The sequence below is a fragment of the Phoenix dactylifera genome, chromosome 17, assembly GCF_009389715.1.
Source record: "Phoenix dactylifera cultivar Barhee BC4 chromosome 17, palm_55x_up_171113_PBpolish2nd_filt_p, whole genome shotgun sequence".
In the NCBI taxonomy this organism is placed as follows: domain Eukaryota; kingdom Viridiplantae; phylum Streptophyta; class Magnoliopsida; order Arecales; family Arecaceae; genus Phoenix; species Phoenix dactylifera.
Window position 1 is genome coordinate 7,326,021 of NC_052408.1, and position 13,387 is coordinate 7,339,407.

The following is a 13,387-nucleotide window of genomic DNA, read 5'->3' on the forward strand; positions in this document are numbered from 1 at the left end:
ATTTTGCTTCAAAAGTAAGTTGTAATACTTTTATTATTTAATAAAGTTTTTATATTCTCTCCAGTATAATTTTTCTACTGGCGTTTGTTCTTAAAAGTCATGGGCATTGGAAAGTCCTCCTGCGTAGGATCATCCGGTTTTGCAACCATGACAAGCATAATTGCGTCACAGTTCAATAGGGACATGCCCATGCCAGTACCACATGCCATTCAGAACGCATCACATAGGTAACTACAAGTTTCTTTTCTTTCTTTCTTCTGTTTTTCCATTTTTTTATTTTATTATGAGTTGGACTCCCACTTAATGACGTATCTTACTTAATTTCATCTTTCAGTCTCTCATATTTAATTATACCTGCCTTACTTTATATATACTTATATTGATTTCGTACACAGTTAACACACTTTTTATTATCGAGAAAGATTAAACAAAACTCATTTCAAATCCATGGAGCAGTTCATCCCGATATCCCAGGCCATGTGATTGTAGAGCATCCAAAGATTGTAGAGCATCCAAAGAGAGCCCCCTCAAACAATAGCAGGCACAGACAAAAGGCAAAAACCAAAAAAAATGAAAACAAGTCGAAGGGAATGAGCACAGGAAGCAACAGCAAAAACAAGCGGCTTAGGAAAGTAACAGCAGCTACATAATGTATGTTTATGTAAGCCTTCATAATATCTTACTAATATTTGTGGATCATTCTCTCTAACTTTAGACCCTGCAAAGTATCTGCCTCGCTGCCGTCATTTTTTTAAGAATATCTCCCGTATGCATTCGTTCTTTGAGTAATTTGCTGGAACATTGTAGCCCAATGTTGATCACTGAAATTAAGCACTCTTGTATCCTGTCTTGTTCAGCCCACCTTTGTTGTATTTCATCGATAATTTCATACTCTTCCTCTCGTATCAACTGCGGATCTACGATGTTCAAAATTTGACTAGGAAAAGCCATCTCAGCAAATCGATGAAGATCTAAGCTCTCATTGAAGGTTTCATCTGTGGGTCTCCTTCCCGTAAACATCTCCAAGAGAAGTATTCCATAGCTGTACACATCTCCTTGGGTCGATACTTGGCTTCCCAAACCATACTCTGATATATGTTTGTACAAAGACAACGGCAAAATTAACATAATTAAACAATCAAGATAAATCGCTCCACAAACAAAACAAAGAAGTGGATCATTTCTCTATGCCACCGAAAGATTATATTAGAAGCATAAATTCAAATCAAAAGGTATAAATATGTTGTACCATAATGAATGAACCAGATTAGTCTATCTGTCTTTAGCTGCTCATTATTAGTCTATATTAGCCTACCTAGGAAGAAAATGGAGTCTCACCTGGAGCGATGTATCCAACCGATCCTTTTATTGCCGCCCAGCTAGCAGATATGGAGAATGAGTCAGTAGATTCAGAGAGAAACTTCGCCAGTCCGAAGTCACTCACACGGGCAGTCATGTCGCCGTCCAGAAGAATGTTGCTCGGCTTGAGATCACAATGCACGATTGGCACCGGGCTGTGATGATGAAGGTAATCCAGTGCAGAAGCCACGTCGATGGCTATGCTCACTCTCTGTTCTAAATTCAAATTACTCATCGGGCATTGCTCATTCACTTCCGGATGCAGCCATCGTTCCAAGCTTCCATTCTCCATAAATTCAAGAACCAATGCTTTGAAATCATTACCTCTAAAATCAACACTAGAGCATGCAGTTATGATTTTGACCAGGTTCCGGTGTCGGATGCTTCTCAAGGCCTCACATTCAGCTATGAAACTCCTTGAAGCCCCCTGCTGCTGAAGGTTCAGTATCTTTACAGCCAGGGGCGGCCCAAGCCTTAGGCGACCTAGGCGGTCGCCCAAGGCCCCGGCTTGAAGGAAGGCCCCCGCCAGACCGGCAGATGCCGTCATGCTGCAGACCACGACTCCTAATCCTAGCGTCCCAGGCTCCAGCTCCCACAACCACAGTCCCACTCGGCAGTCTCGGCCACTCCTAGCTACACTGTTACAGAGTACAGCCTATAGTGTACAGTACAGGGCCGCAGGACGGCAGGAGGCAACGGCTACCTCGACGACAAGACGCCTGAGGCCTGAGCTACTGAGGGAGTGAGGGTGTCTCGCCGCGACGCCATTCCGTGAACGGTGACTCCCGTCCCAATCCCATCGGCCATCGCTCATCATTTTTTTTCTTTAAAATCCTCATCATCCTCCTCCACAGCTCCACTCCTCCTCATTCCTCAATCCTCTGCAACATCGGCCCAAGCCTTTAAACTTTAAAATCCTCTTCGCTGCCTCGTCGGCGAGGTCATCTCCTCCGCCTCCCCGCCCCGCCTCCCCGGCATCCCGTGAGGCCGCGACCTCCTCGCCTCCCTCCCGGCTGCCTGGCTGCCTGCAAGTCTTCGCCGCACCAGCGAGCCGACGAGGTCGTCTCCTTTGCGGCTCTGCCTCCCCGTCGTCCCCGCCTCCCTGGCATCCCGCGACCGGCGACCTCCTCGCCTCCCTCCGGGCTCCCGTCCGGCCGTCCCCCGACTCACGTCTGTGAGATTGCGACGGACGACGGTGCGACACTGCGACCCCATCTTTTTGATTTCTTCACGTCAGGTGATCAGCAGATCAGGTCGTCAACCCCGCTCGGCGCTCGCTGCTGCAGCCTGCACTGCATTTGAGTTGTAACTTGTAAGTCTCTCTCTGGCTTAAAGATGTTTGATGAAATGCCTAAACCAGTAAACCATATGTTATTTCTTTCTGTTTTTTAGGCAAAGGATGGGAAAGTCCGAAAGTCCATTGGATTCATCTATCATGTAATCTATCATGTAATTTTAATCATTTTCTCTTTATAAAATTGGTCAACTTGGAGAGCTCATGGGATCCTTCTTATGATCGATATGCCTTGCAGCCTTGGCACCTCGAGCAAATAGGTTATTTGTTAGTAGAACTGTAGAAGCTGTTAATAGTTAGTAGGAGAATTTGATGGAAAACAGCATGAACATTCTTATGCTTTGCAAGTTGCAACTATTGACTTATCATCTCATGTATGGCCTCCACAACTTACATAGTTACATAGAATTATAACTAACGAAAACAATCTTCTGGAGCAGTGAAGGGAGAATTTCTGATTGAATGGGCTCCAGGTGCTGTTAGCCTGTTATACTAGGATAGTTTGATCCCCTTTTTATTCCAATAAAATTTCCTTCACTATTTTTTTGTTTCTAAAGAAACATACTTTTTTAATTTATAACCTCCTGCTTCTAATTCATCTAATTTTGTTACAATTCTTATAATTTTGTTACAATTTTTCTCTTCTAATTTTGATTGTTGGTTTCATCTTACCGTTTTTGAATAGTTTGCATCTTGGGCGTTCTCGAATCTCGACGGTTGCGTCTTCGGTCTCTTCTTCAACTCCACCCGTCGGTCTCCGATACCGCTTGTCGGAGCTTGAGTTCGTTTTTCTTGACATTATCAAATTTTATCATTTTCGACTCTTTTGTATTTTGATTTGTTTATAGTGATTATCTTAATTGCTTTGTTTGATAATATAATTTTTAGATTCAAATATCTATTAAAAAATATGAATGTGGATATGAAAAACTTAAAAAGAAAAGAAAAATCGAAAAACTCGTTCAATCTCAAAAAGGAGCTTTAGATAGATTTGTTGTCACAAACAAGCAAAACACCACATCAAGTTTAACTCAGAAATTAGCAATAGAACAAGCACCTGAAATGGAACTAGAAGATGACATGGAAAGAATGAAACAAAATGAAATTGACAACCATATTCATGGTGAAGAACACAATGAGAAATTAGAAGGAGATAGAATAAATAAGGATAGTGTAGAGCTTAATGAAACTAGTTCTATTTCTACAAATATATACGATCCTGGTCAATAGAAACAAATCGATACAAAGTTGAGAGATCTATTACTGGAAATAGGTCCAATTAGAGATTATGATCTTCATTTTCCTAGGGATGAAAATAATAGACACTTCTCTACGCTACATTATATTCGTAAATTACCTAATGGTGAAAAACATGATAGAAGATGGTTAGTGTATTCAAAGGATTTGGATAGGATATATTGCTTTTGTTGTAAATTATTTGATTCAACACCTAACACGAGTCACTTAGTCAATGAAGGAACTAGGAATTGGAAAAATCTAGGTGTTATACTCAAAAATCATGAAATAACTAGTGAACATATTACTAGCATGAATAAGTGGATTAATTTAGAAGTAAGATTGTTGAAAAATAAGACAATCGACAAAAATCTCCAAGAACAAATAAACCAAGAGAAAGATCATTGGAAAAAAGTATTATTGAGAATTCTTGCTGTCGTAAAAAATCTCGCAAAAAATAATTTAGCATTTCAGGGAAAGAATGAAAAGATCTATCAAAATAATAATGGAAATTTTTTAAGTCTTATTGAAATGATTGCAGAATTTGATCCAGTAATGCAAGAACATGTTCGACGCATTCAACATGGTGAAATTCACAATCATTATTTAGGTCATAAGATTCAAAATGAATTGATTCAAATGTTAGCATTTGAAGTTAAAACTATAATAATTAAAAAGATTAAAGAAGTAAAATACTTTTCTGTAATACTTGATTGCACTCCTGATGCAAGCCATCAAGAACAAATGACTCTAGTTTTAAGATGTGTGGATATTTCAACAAGTCCAATAAAAATAGAAGAATATTTTTTAGAATTTTTAGAAGTAGATGATACCTCTGGAAAAGGCCTTTTTGGTGCACTTATAAATATAATAGAAAAATATAAACTTGAGGTTAATGATATAAGAGGACAAGGATATGACAACGGATCTAATATGAAAGGAAAACATCAAGGTGTACAAAGAAGATTATTAGATATAAATCCTAGAGCGTTTTATACACCATGTGGATGTCATAACTTAAATTTAGTATTATGTGATACTGCTAACTCATGTCCTAAGGCTATATCTTTTTTTGGAGTAATATAACGAATTTATACCTTATTTTCTTCTTCTACAAAACGATGGAAAATTTTACAAGATAATGTATCTACATTAACTCTTAAACCTTTGTCACAGACACGTTGGGAAAGTCGTATTGAAAGTGTCAAAGCAATTAAACATCAAGCTCCTAAAATAAGAGATGCCTTAATTCAATTAGCGGAAACTAGTGAAGATCCTAAAATAAAGAGTGAGGCTATATGTTTAGCTACATATGAGATTGAAAATTTTGAATTCTTGTTAGGCATGAATATATGGTATGATATATTGTTTGCTGTTAATTCAGTTAGTAAGAACTTACAATCTGAAGACATGCATATTGATGTTGCTATAGATCAATTAAAAAATCTTCTTTCTTATTTGAAAAGTTATAGGGAAAATGGATTCATGAATGCTTTGAATTCATCTAAAGAAATTGCAAATGAAATGGAAATAGAACCTATATTTCGTGAAAAACGTGTGATCCGTAGAAAAAAACAATTTGATGAAAATAGTAATGATGAAACAACAAGATCAGCTGAAGAATCTTTTAGAATTGATTACTTTTTATATATAGTAGATCAAGCTATTTCTTCAATTCAAAATAGGTTTGAACAATTCACCATATATGAAGATGTTTTTGGTTTTTTGTTTAATTTTAGAAAGTTAAAATCTTTGAATGAAGAGAATTTGAAAAAGTGTTGTCTTAATCTTGAAAACTTTTTAAAGCACGGTGAATATTCTGATATTGATGGTCTTGATCTGTTTTCGGAGTTAAATGTTTTAAAAGAAGTTTTACAAATAGAAACTAGTACCCCTATTGATACTTTAAGTTTTATTAAAAAAATAGATTCTTTTCCAAATGCATTCATTGCTTATAGGATATTGTTAACAATACCTGTAACAGTTGCTTCTGCTGAAAGAAGTTTTTCAAAATTAAAGTTGATAAAAACTTATTTGCGGTCAACTATGTCACAAGAAAGATTAAATGGATTAGCTATATTATCGATTGAAAATAATATTTTAATGAATCTTGAGTACAAAAGTTTGATTAGTAATTTTGCATCTCAAAAAGCTAGACGGATTATTTTTAAATAAATTTTTAAAGTATTTTATACTTATTAAAAATTTATTATTATTATTATTATTATTATTTTAAAAAAGGCCTCATTTAGTGAGTTCGCCCTAGGCCCCCAAATGCATTGGGCCGCCCCTGTTTACAGCAACCATTTTTATATCATCCCAATCCATGACCCCTTTATATACAGAACCGAAACCCCCAACACCAATCAGATTTGCTGAAGAGAACCCATCAGTTGCACTGACCAATTCGGTGTAAGAGACTCTAACATATTCTGTTCTCATGGCTGCCATGGATGAACGTCTCATTCTTGTCTTTCGAGTCCGGTAATGTAACACGAAGAAGAGAATCAGAGTCACTCCTAGAACTCCACTGGCAACTGCGATGATCACAACCAAGATAGTCGCTTTGTGTTTTTTCCCATGGGGTTGGGTAGAGGGGCAGGGTGACAGGTGCAGTTCATGGATTCCACCACAGATCTTTCGATTTCCAATAAGTGAAAATGCGCTCATATTTGCGAAGACCCCACCTAGCGGAACGTCACCTTCAAGGTTGTTGAAAGAGAGATTCAGAAACTGGAGCGAGTGAAACATCTGGAAATATTCTGGTACATGCCCGGACAGGTTGTTGCTTGAGAGGTCCAGAAATTGAAGGCCTTTTAGATTGCCCACGGTGTCGGGATGATCCCCTCAAAAAAATTACCGCGCATATTAAGGTTTACGAGGACCACGCATTTGCCAATGCTATCAGGGATTTCGCCATACAGTCTGTTCTCGGAAACATCGAGGTCATTGACATTTATCAAGCTGCCAATTTCTGAAGGGAAGAAGCCTTGTAATGCGTTGTGTGATACGTGTAGGAGTTTAGATAGGGAAGAGAGGCCAAGAATCTCTATGGGTATAGGGCCTGTAAGCTGATTGTGGGAGAGATCTAGTGACTGCAAGTTCTTGCAGTTTCCAAGGTGGGTTGGAATGGTTCCATTCAATGTGTTTCCTCCCAGATAGAGTTCATTCAACTGACTAATGTTTCCCAGTGAAGGTGGAATTTGGCCGGAGAAGGAGTTTAGAGACATATCGAGCTGATGCAGTGCTTTAAGATATCCAAGAGAGGCAGGGATATTACCTGTGAGAAGGTTTGCACCCATGTAAAGTACAGCCAGGTTTTTCAGATTCCCTATATCTGAAGGCAGCCTTCCAGATATCTGGTTATTCTCAAACAAAAGGAGACGCGTATCTGTGGAGAGGTTGGATATGGAGTTGGGTAAGACACCAGCGAGGTAATTTTCGCCGATATGTAGTACTGTCATTTTGCTGCAGTTGGTTAGAGCAGTGAGGAAGCTCCAATCATCGGCATCCTTGGCTACTAGTTGGTTCCACCAAAGTGCCAGGACTGACAAGTTCAAGGTTCCAAGATTATGAGGGATTTTTCCATGGAGATTGTTCCTTTGTAACTGAATTGAAACCAGTCCAGAAGCATTGGATAATGAAGAAGGGATAAGTCCGATGAAGTGATTGCCGCCCATCTGGAGATCTATGAGGTTGGGAAGAGTGCTGCCTATGTCAGATGGGATAGTCCCTCCGAGACTGTTAAACGAAAGACCCAAGACACGGATGCTTGAGAGATTGTAGAGACAGGGAGGAATCATGCCTGATAACTGGTTTTCTTGTACACCGAGGGCAGCAAGAGAGGGAAGACGACATAATGAAGATGGAATGCCCCCCGACAGAGCGTTGCTTACAAGACCAAAAGTGATGACGGAGGTCAGGTTCGCTACCCAATGTGGGATGCCGCCCGTAATCATGTTTTGCGACAAGTCGAGGTAGTCCAAAGAGGAGAGGTTGGCCAAAGATGTTGGCATGGCTCCCGTAAGATTATTCGATCGGAGGATCAAGCCGATGAGCTGAGGAAGTGATCCCAACTCATGGGGCACTTGTCCGTTGAGGAGGTTCTTACCTAGGTCAAGCGAAATCAGATGTCTGCAGTTGCCAAGACTGGATGGAATTTGTCCTTCTAGAGAATTCACGCTTAGGTTGAGAAGTCGCAGTCGATGCAAATGGCCGAGCTCTTGAGGGATGGATCCGTCGAGTTTGTTCTCTTGGAGACTCAGTCTTCTGAGGAAGGCGAGGTTGGCTACGGATGGTGATATGGTTCCGGCCAGGCCAAGGGAGGGTAAATCCAGAGCAATGACCCTCTCAGGGTGCCGACTACCACATGTGACGCCTTGCCACTGGCAGAAATGAAGCGACTTGTTGTCCCAGGAGGACAGAGCCCCATATGGATCATCATATATATTGGACTTGAATGAAATGAGAGCTGAGTGGTCGCTTACGCTTTTTCTGTTGTTCCCCGCCGAGGAGGTTGCAGTGCTGGTGGTGATAGCAGGAGATTGGGGAGATGAAAGCACAAAAGGACACAAGAGTAGAAGAGTTGCACACATGAGAGAGGAGCACCAAGAGCATGCCCTCTGCGAGTTGGAGAGATATCCCATGCGCGCTCCTAGGAAGTCGATCGAGAGGAAAACAATAAACCACATAGCTTGGTGGAGGCTTTGGATGAAGCCTTCTAAGAGCAGGCAAACTTTATAGTAGGATTTCTGGGCCGGTGGATATCTGGAGTCGTCTGTCTTTAGACGGACTTGGCTTGGGCGGCGGGTCCACGCGAAATATTTTAGTCCCACGTTGCTTCAAGGAGGAAAAGGCCTCTTATTTGGTTGAATTTTTTTTAAAAAAAAAAATATATCATTTTTTTTGGAATAAGTTTTCATATTTTATAAAGAAGAAAATTTACGAGGAACATGGAAAAGCTAAAAATTTAAATTTTTTTTCCAAAACTACTCTTTTAAGCCATCAAAATTTATGGATAATATTTTTTTATTAAGGATATAATAGATATTTTTCACAATTTTGCTAAGAAATTAGATGCTCAACCAAATATAAGTCATTTTAGATTGTACTGTTTTCTCATTGTCAGCCAAAGATGTCAAAATTATTTTCTTAGATATCATATGTTTTTGAAATCAGTTTTTCAGAAAAAATAATCCAGTAAAAAAATTTTTGTTGCAAACTAAAGTTGTCCTAAGATTTAAACTGGTATTCTATTCATTTAATGAATGGAGGTAAAATTGAAAGTAATGCCGTTTCCGTACCCAGGCCATCATATAGCTTCATTTGGTTTTTTTTTTTTTTTTTTTGGCTAATAAAGTCATCAAGCATGGCAAATTGACTCTCCAGTTTCAAAACTTATGTTCACTGTCCCGGAGGGATGTAGGGAGTTGTCGATCGTGGGGAAAGTTGAATAAGATATTAAAGCTCTTCTCTCTCTGTAGTGGAAAAACGTGCGGAAGACTTCGTTTTTCTTTTGCTTTTTCGGTCGCCCGGTAATTAAGTCCTCGTACTCCTCTTTCCTGGGCACATCGGGCGAAAATTCTTGGACTGTGTGCAGGTGGCAATGCAGCATGAGGTAAACTCTCTGTTGCCTGGATGGGGAACGGATGTTAATCTTGGTGTGACATGCACAAGATTATTTGCCAGCTGGGTTGGTCCTCCAAGAGTACGTAAAATGCCTAAGGTCCTGTTTGGGGCTTTTAGAGGGCCAGAAAGCACTTTTTAGCTTTCCAAAAGTACTTTTAGATGAAAAACTGTGTTTGGTAAATTTTTCAAAAAGCTATTTCAGCTTTTGCGGGAAGCTGAAAACAGCTTTTGGGAGGAAGCTCCAATTTGGAGCTTTTGGAAGGAAGCTGTTTCAGCTTTTTCGGAAAGCTGTATTTTTGACAAAAATGTTCATATTAAAATAATATATTAATGTATTATATTACATTACATTATAATACATTAATATGTTATTTTAAATAATTTAATATTATGTTATATTATGAGAAATTAATTTATACTAATAATTATAATAGTTTATACTTTTATTATTGTATTATACTATAAATATAATATATATTACATTATATCATAATACATTAATATGTTATATTAAATAATTTAATATTATGTTATATTACCAAATATTAATTTACTCTAATAATTATATCACTATTATGCTATATCAACATAATATTATTTTATATTACAATAATATTATACTATATCATATATTTATGTATTAATTTATGTTATGTTTTATTATGTTCTGTTATATAATACTATGCAATGTCCTTTATGGTAATTTTGTCATACAAAAGTACTTTCTCAGTTTGTTTACCAAACACAAAACAAAGTACCACAGCACTTTACGAATGTAGTTACCAAACAGCAAACAGCTTTTTATAACAGCTCTACTTCAGACAGCTCTAATTCCAACAGCTCTACTTCTAACAGCTCTACTACCAACAGCTCCCCCAAACAGGGCCTAAGATATGCTTGTCTTCCATGGAAGACCTCATAGGCGAAGACTAATAAATGTGAACTTGATTAAGGCCCCATTTGGACTCATAGCAGAAAAGGTAAAAGAAGAAGACTAATAAATGTGAACTTGATTAAGGCCCCATCTGGACTCATAGCAGAAAAGATAAAAGAAGAAGACTAATAAATGTGAACTTGATTAAGGCCCCATTTGGACTCATAGCAGAAAACATAAAAAGAAGACTAATAAATGTGAACTTGATTAAGGCCCCGTTTAGAGAGCCGGCAACAGAGCTTTTAAAAATAAAAATTTTGAAAGTAGAAATTTTTTGAAGTAAAACTTTTATAAAAAGTCATTTGCTGTTTGGTAACTATACTTCTAAAGTGCGGTGCCACTTTAATATATATTTGATAAACAAACTGAGAAAATATTTTTGGTATAACAAAATGGCTATAAAGGATATTACATAGAATTATACAATAGAGCATAATAAAATATAATATATATTAATGCATAAATATATGATATAGTATAATATTGTAATATAATATAATATTATTATAATATAGTAATATAATATTGTATACTATAGCATAATAATTTAATATAATATTAAATTATTTAACATAACATGTTAATATATTATGATATAATATAATATAATATTTGATGGGGGGGCAAAATGGATCGTCCTGCTACAGCGTGGGACCATCCCATTCTGGCCAAGCAGACCTCAGCACCGACCAGGCCATACCTCGGTCCCTCTAAGAGCCAGTCCGATCTCGGACCTCGTCGAAGGCCAAGCCGACCTCGGCCAGATCTCTCCGCTGTCGTGACCTGCAGCAACCTCCTTTGATGCTTATAACGACGTCCCATGCCCGAGCTCAGGGCGCCCTGCAGCGCCGACCAAGAGCTGAAGAGGCCCCGTCAGCCGCAGGTTTCTATAATGACGTCCCGGGCCCGAGCTCGGGGCGCCCTGCAGCGTCGACCAAGAGCCGAAAAAACCCTGTCGACCACAGATAATGACGCCCTGACCTGAGCTCGGGGCACCCTGCCGAGCAGACCTCGGCTTTCTGCTGTGGCCTCCAAGTCTACCTGATCTCGCTTGCGATCGCGCCCATGCCCGCACATGCGGTCGGACATGCTAACCTCACCATACCATGCTTTGCTTGCTGGCCACATCAAGACACATCGACCAAAGACTACGCCTTGCTGCCTCAGCCATGCCTACTGACAAGGGCCATACCCTGACGCCATGCCGTGAACAAGAACGGCCCAAATCATGTGCCTCAAGCAAGCCGTGGCCACACGCCACGTGGCTAAAGCCATTTCCTCCCATGATGAGGATACACCAGCTCTCCGCCAACTAGGCACCTTCACGGGGACTATAAATAGCCCCATCAGGTAATGCCTAAGGACTTTTTTGGGCCAACTAAAACTCCATGCTAACTTAAGCATCGGAGAGCCCTCACCGGAATCACCGGTGGGGCTTCGTGCATGTACACCGGGTGCGCAGGAGGTGGCGTCCTTTCTTCGTCCCGGTCAGCAGCTCCTCCGACTCCTCCAGCATGGTCACCCTCGGGCCAAATTTAAACCACAACAATATCATATTTATAGTATAATACAATAATAAAAATATAAAATATTATAATTATTAGTGTAAATTAATTTTTTATAATATAACAAATTTTCTAGCTAGGTAATAAAATTGGTTAAATAATTATTAAAAGAACATTTTGTGTAATTGTTATATTTTATTACAGATATTTTGGTCAAAAAAAAAAAAAAGCTTTCCGACCGGATCTAAAAGTACTTTTTTGGAAATCGCCAAAATGGAGCTTCTTTTAAAAACTGTTTTTAGCTTTCTAAGAAAGCTAAAACAGCTTTCCAACGTTTTTATTAAACATTGCTATTTTATCTAAAAGTACTTTTGAAGGATCAAAAAGGTGCCTTAGCTTGAGAATGCCTTTGACACGCGTCAACTTTTACGACTGCCAGCACAAAATTCACATGTGGTAACGGTCTCGACCGTTGAACCGTCAGCTGGAACCCACTGGCAAACACCCAAAAGTTAGCACCATCCAGGCACGCACATATGAGTTTCTATGCGAGATTAGCCGGCATAAGATGTTAAAAGAAAAAAAAAATTCTATGAACAGCATTTATCCAAAAATTAGTAGAAACACTTGACCACCTCGGAAAGACCTTGCTCGGGACGCCCGCTCTGGATCCGCCCAGAGCGGGCTAGCAGTAACACCGGATAAAGAAAGCCAGTGTGGATCACAGCCCACACTAACAATAAGCAAGACAAACAGAACGAATTGGTCAGGAACGGGGAAAAGAAAAAAAAGGAAATCATGCAAACAATGAAAACCAAAGGATATAGCTAAACGAGTAAAATTGGTTTTACATCAGCCAGTGATCTTATTTTTTGTTCCTAAAATATATCATTATGCTAATACACTACCAAACCTTGACGTTCTTGGCAATCTTTTGCCATTTCTAGCTAAAAAATTGACAGAATCCAAAAAGTCTTTCATATTTCTTACTTGAGATATCCAACTCTTTCTTTTAATCAGTTAGTTTTACAATTTTTTTTCTTGCCAATGATTATGATCATGTAATTCTTTTTTGTTGTTTTTAGTGGAGATTGGATCCTTTTATTCTTCTGTTTAACAAATTCCATTATATTTTTTTTTGTCATGCCTTTGAATCATCTAACTGTGAGAATGGTCTAAATGGGCTGAAGCCGGCTCTAAATGGGCTGAAGCCGGAAGGCCCAGCCGGCTTCAGCCCAAGCTCAAAGAGCCCGAATAGGGGAAAGTTCCGCTCCGTCTTTCTCGGAGCAGAGTTGCTGCCGAGTCGTGGCCACTCCACGGCACCTGAACTCTCCGTGTTGGCGGAGAGTTAGAATGGCCACCGGCTGTTCTGCAGTGCCGTTGCCAACGATCCCTGCAGACGGCACAACCGCCCTCGAGCCCATCCGCTCC

At 39.2% G+C, this 13,387-nt stretch overlaps 1 protein-coding gene across 1 annotated transcript; it reads right to left on the reverse strand.

Annotated features, from left to right (window-relative positions):
• Window positions 1–505: 505 nt before the first annotated feature.
• Window positions 506–8,535, reverse strand: LOC103724158 (receptor kinase-like protein Xa21). The gene is made up of 4 exons (XM_039115277.1): window positions 6,786–8,535; window positions 6,207–6,735; window positions 1,339–1,829; window positions 506–1,088 (listed from the first exon to the last, which is right to left on the reverse strand). The coding sequence occupies exons 1-4, from the start codon at window positions 8,533–8,535 to the stop codon at window positions 712–714; spliced, it is 3,147 nt and encodes a 1,048-aa protein (XP_038971205.1). The 3' UTR covers window positions 506–711.
• Between the last annotated feature and the right edge of the window lie 4,852 nt (window positions 8,536–13,387).

Coding starts and splice junctions, on each gene's coding strand:
- LOC103724158 (XM_039115277.1), bottom strand. CDS start 8,535: ATGGGATATCTCTCCAACTCGCAGAGGGCATGCTCTTGGTGCTCCTCT. Junction 1,830..6,206: donor AAAGGGGTCATGGATTGGGA/TGATATAAAAAT, acceptor TCGCCTAAGGCT/TGGGCCGCCCCTGGCTGTAA. Junction 1,089..1,338: donor GGTTGGATACATCGCTCCAG/GTGAGACTCCAT, acceptor AACATATATCAG/AGTATGGTTTGGGAAGCCAA.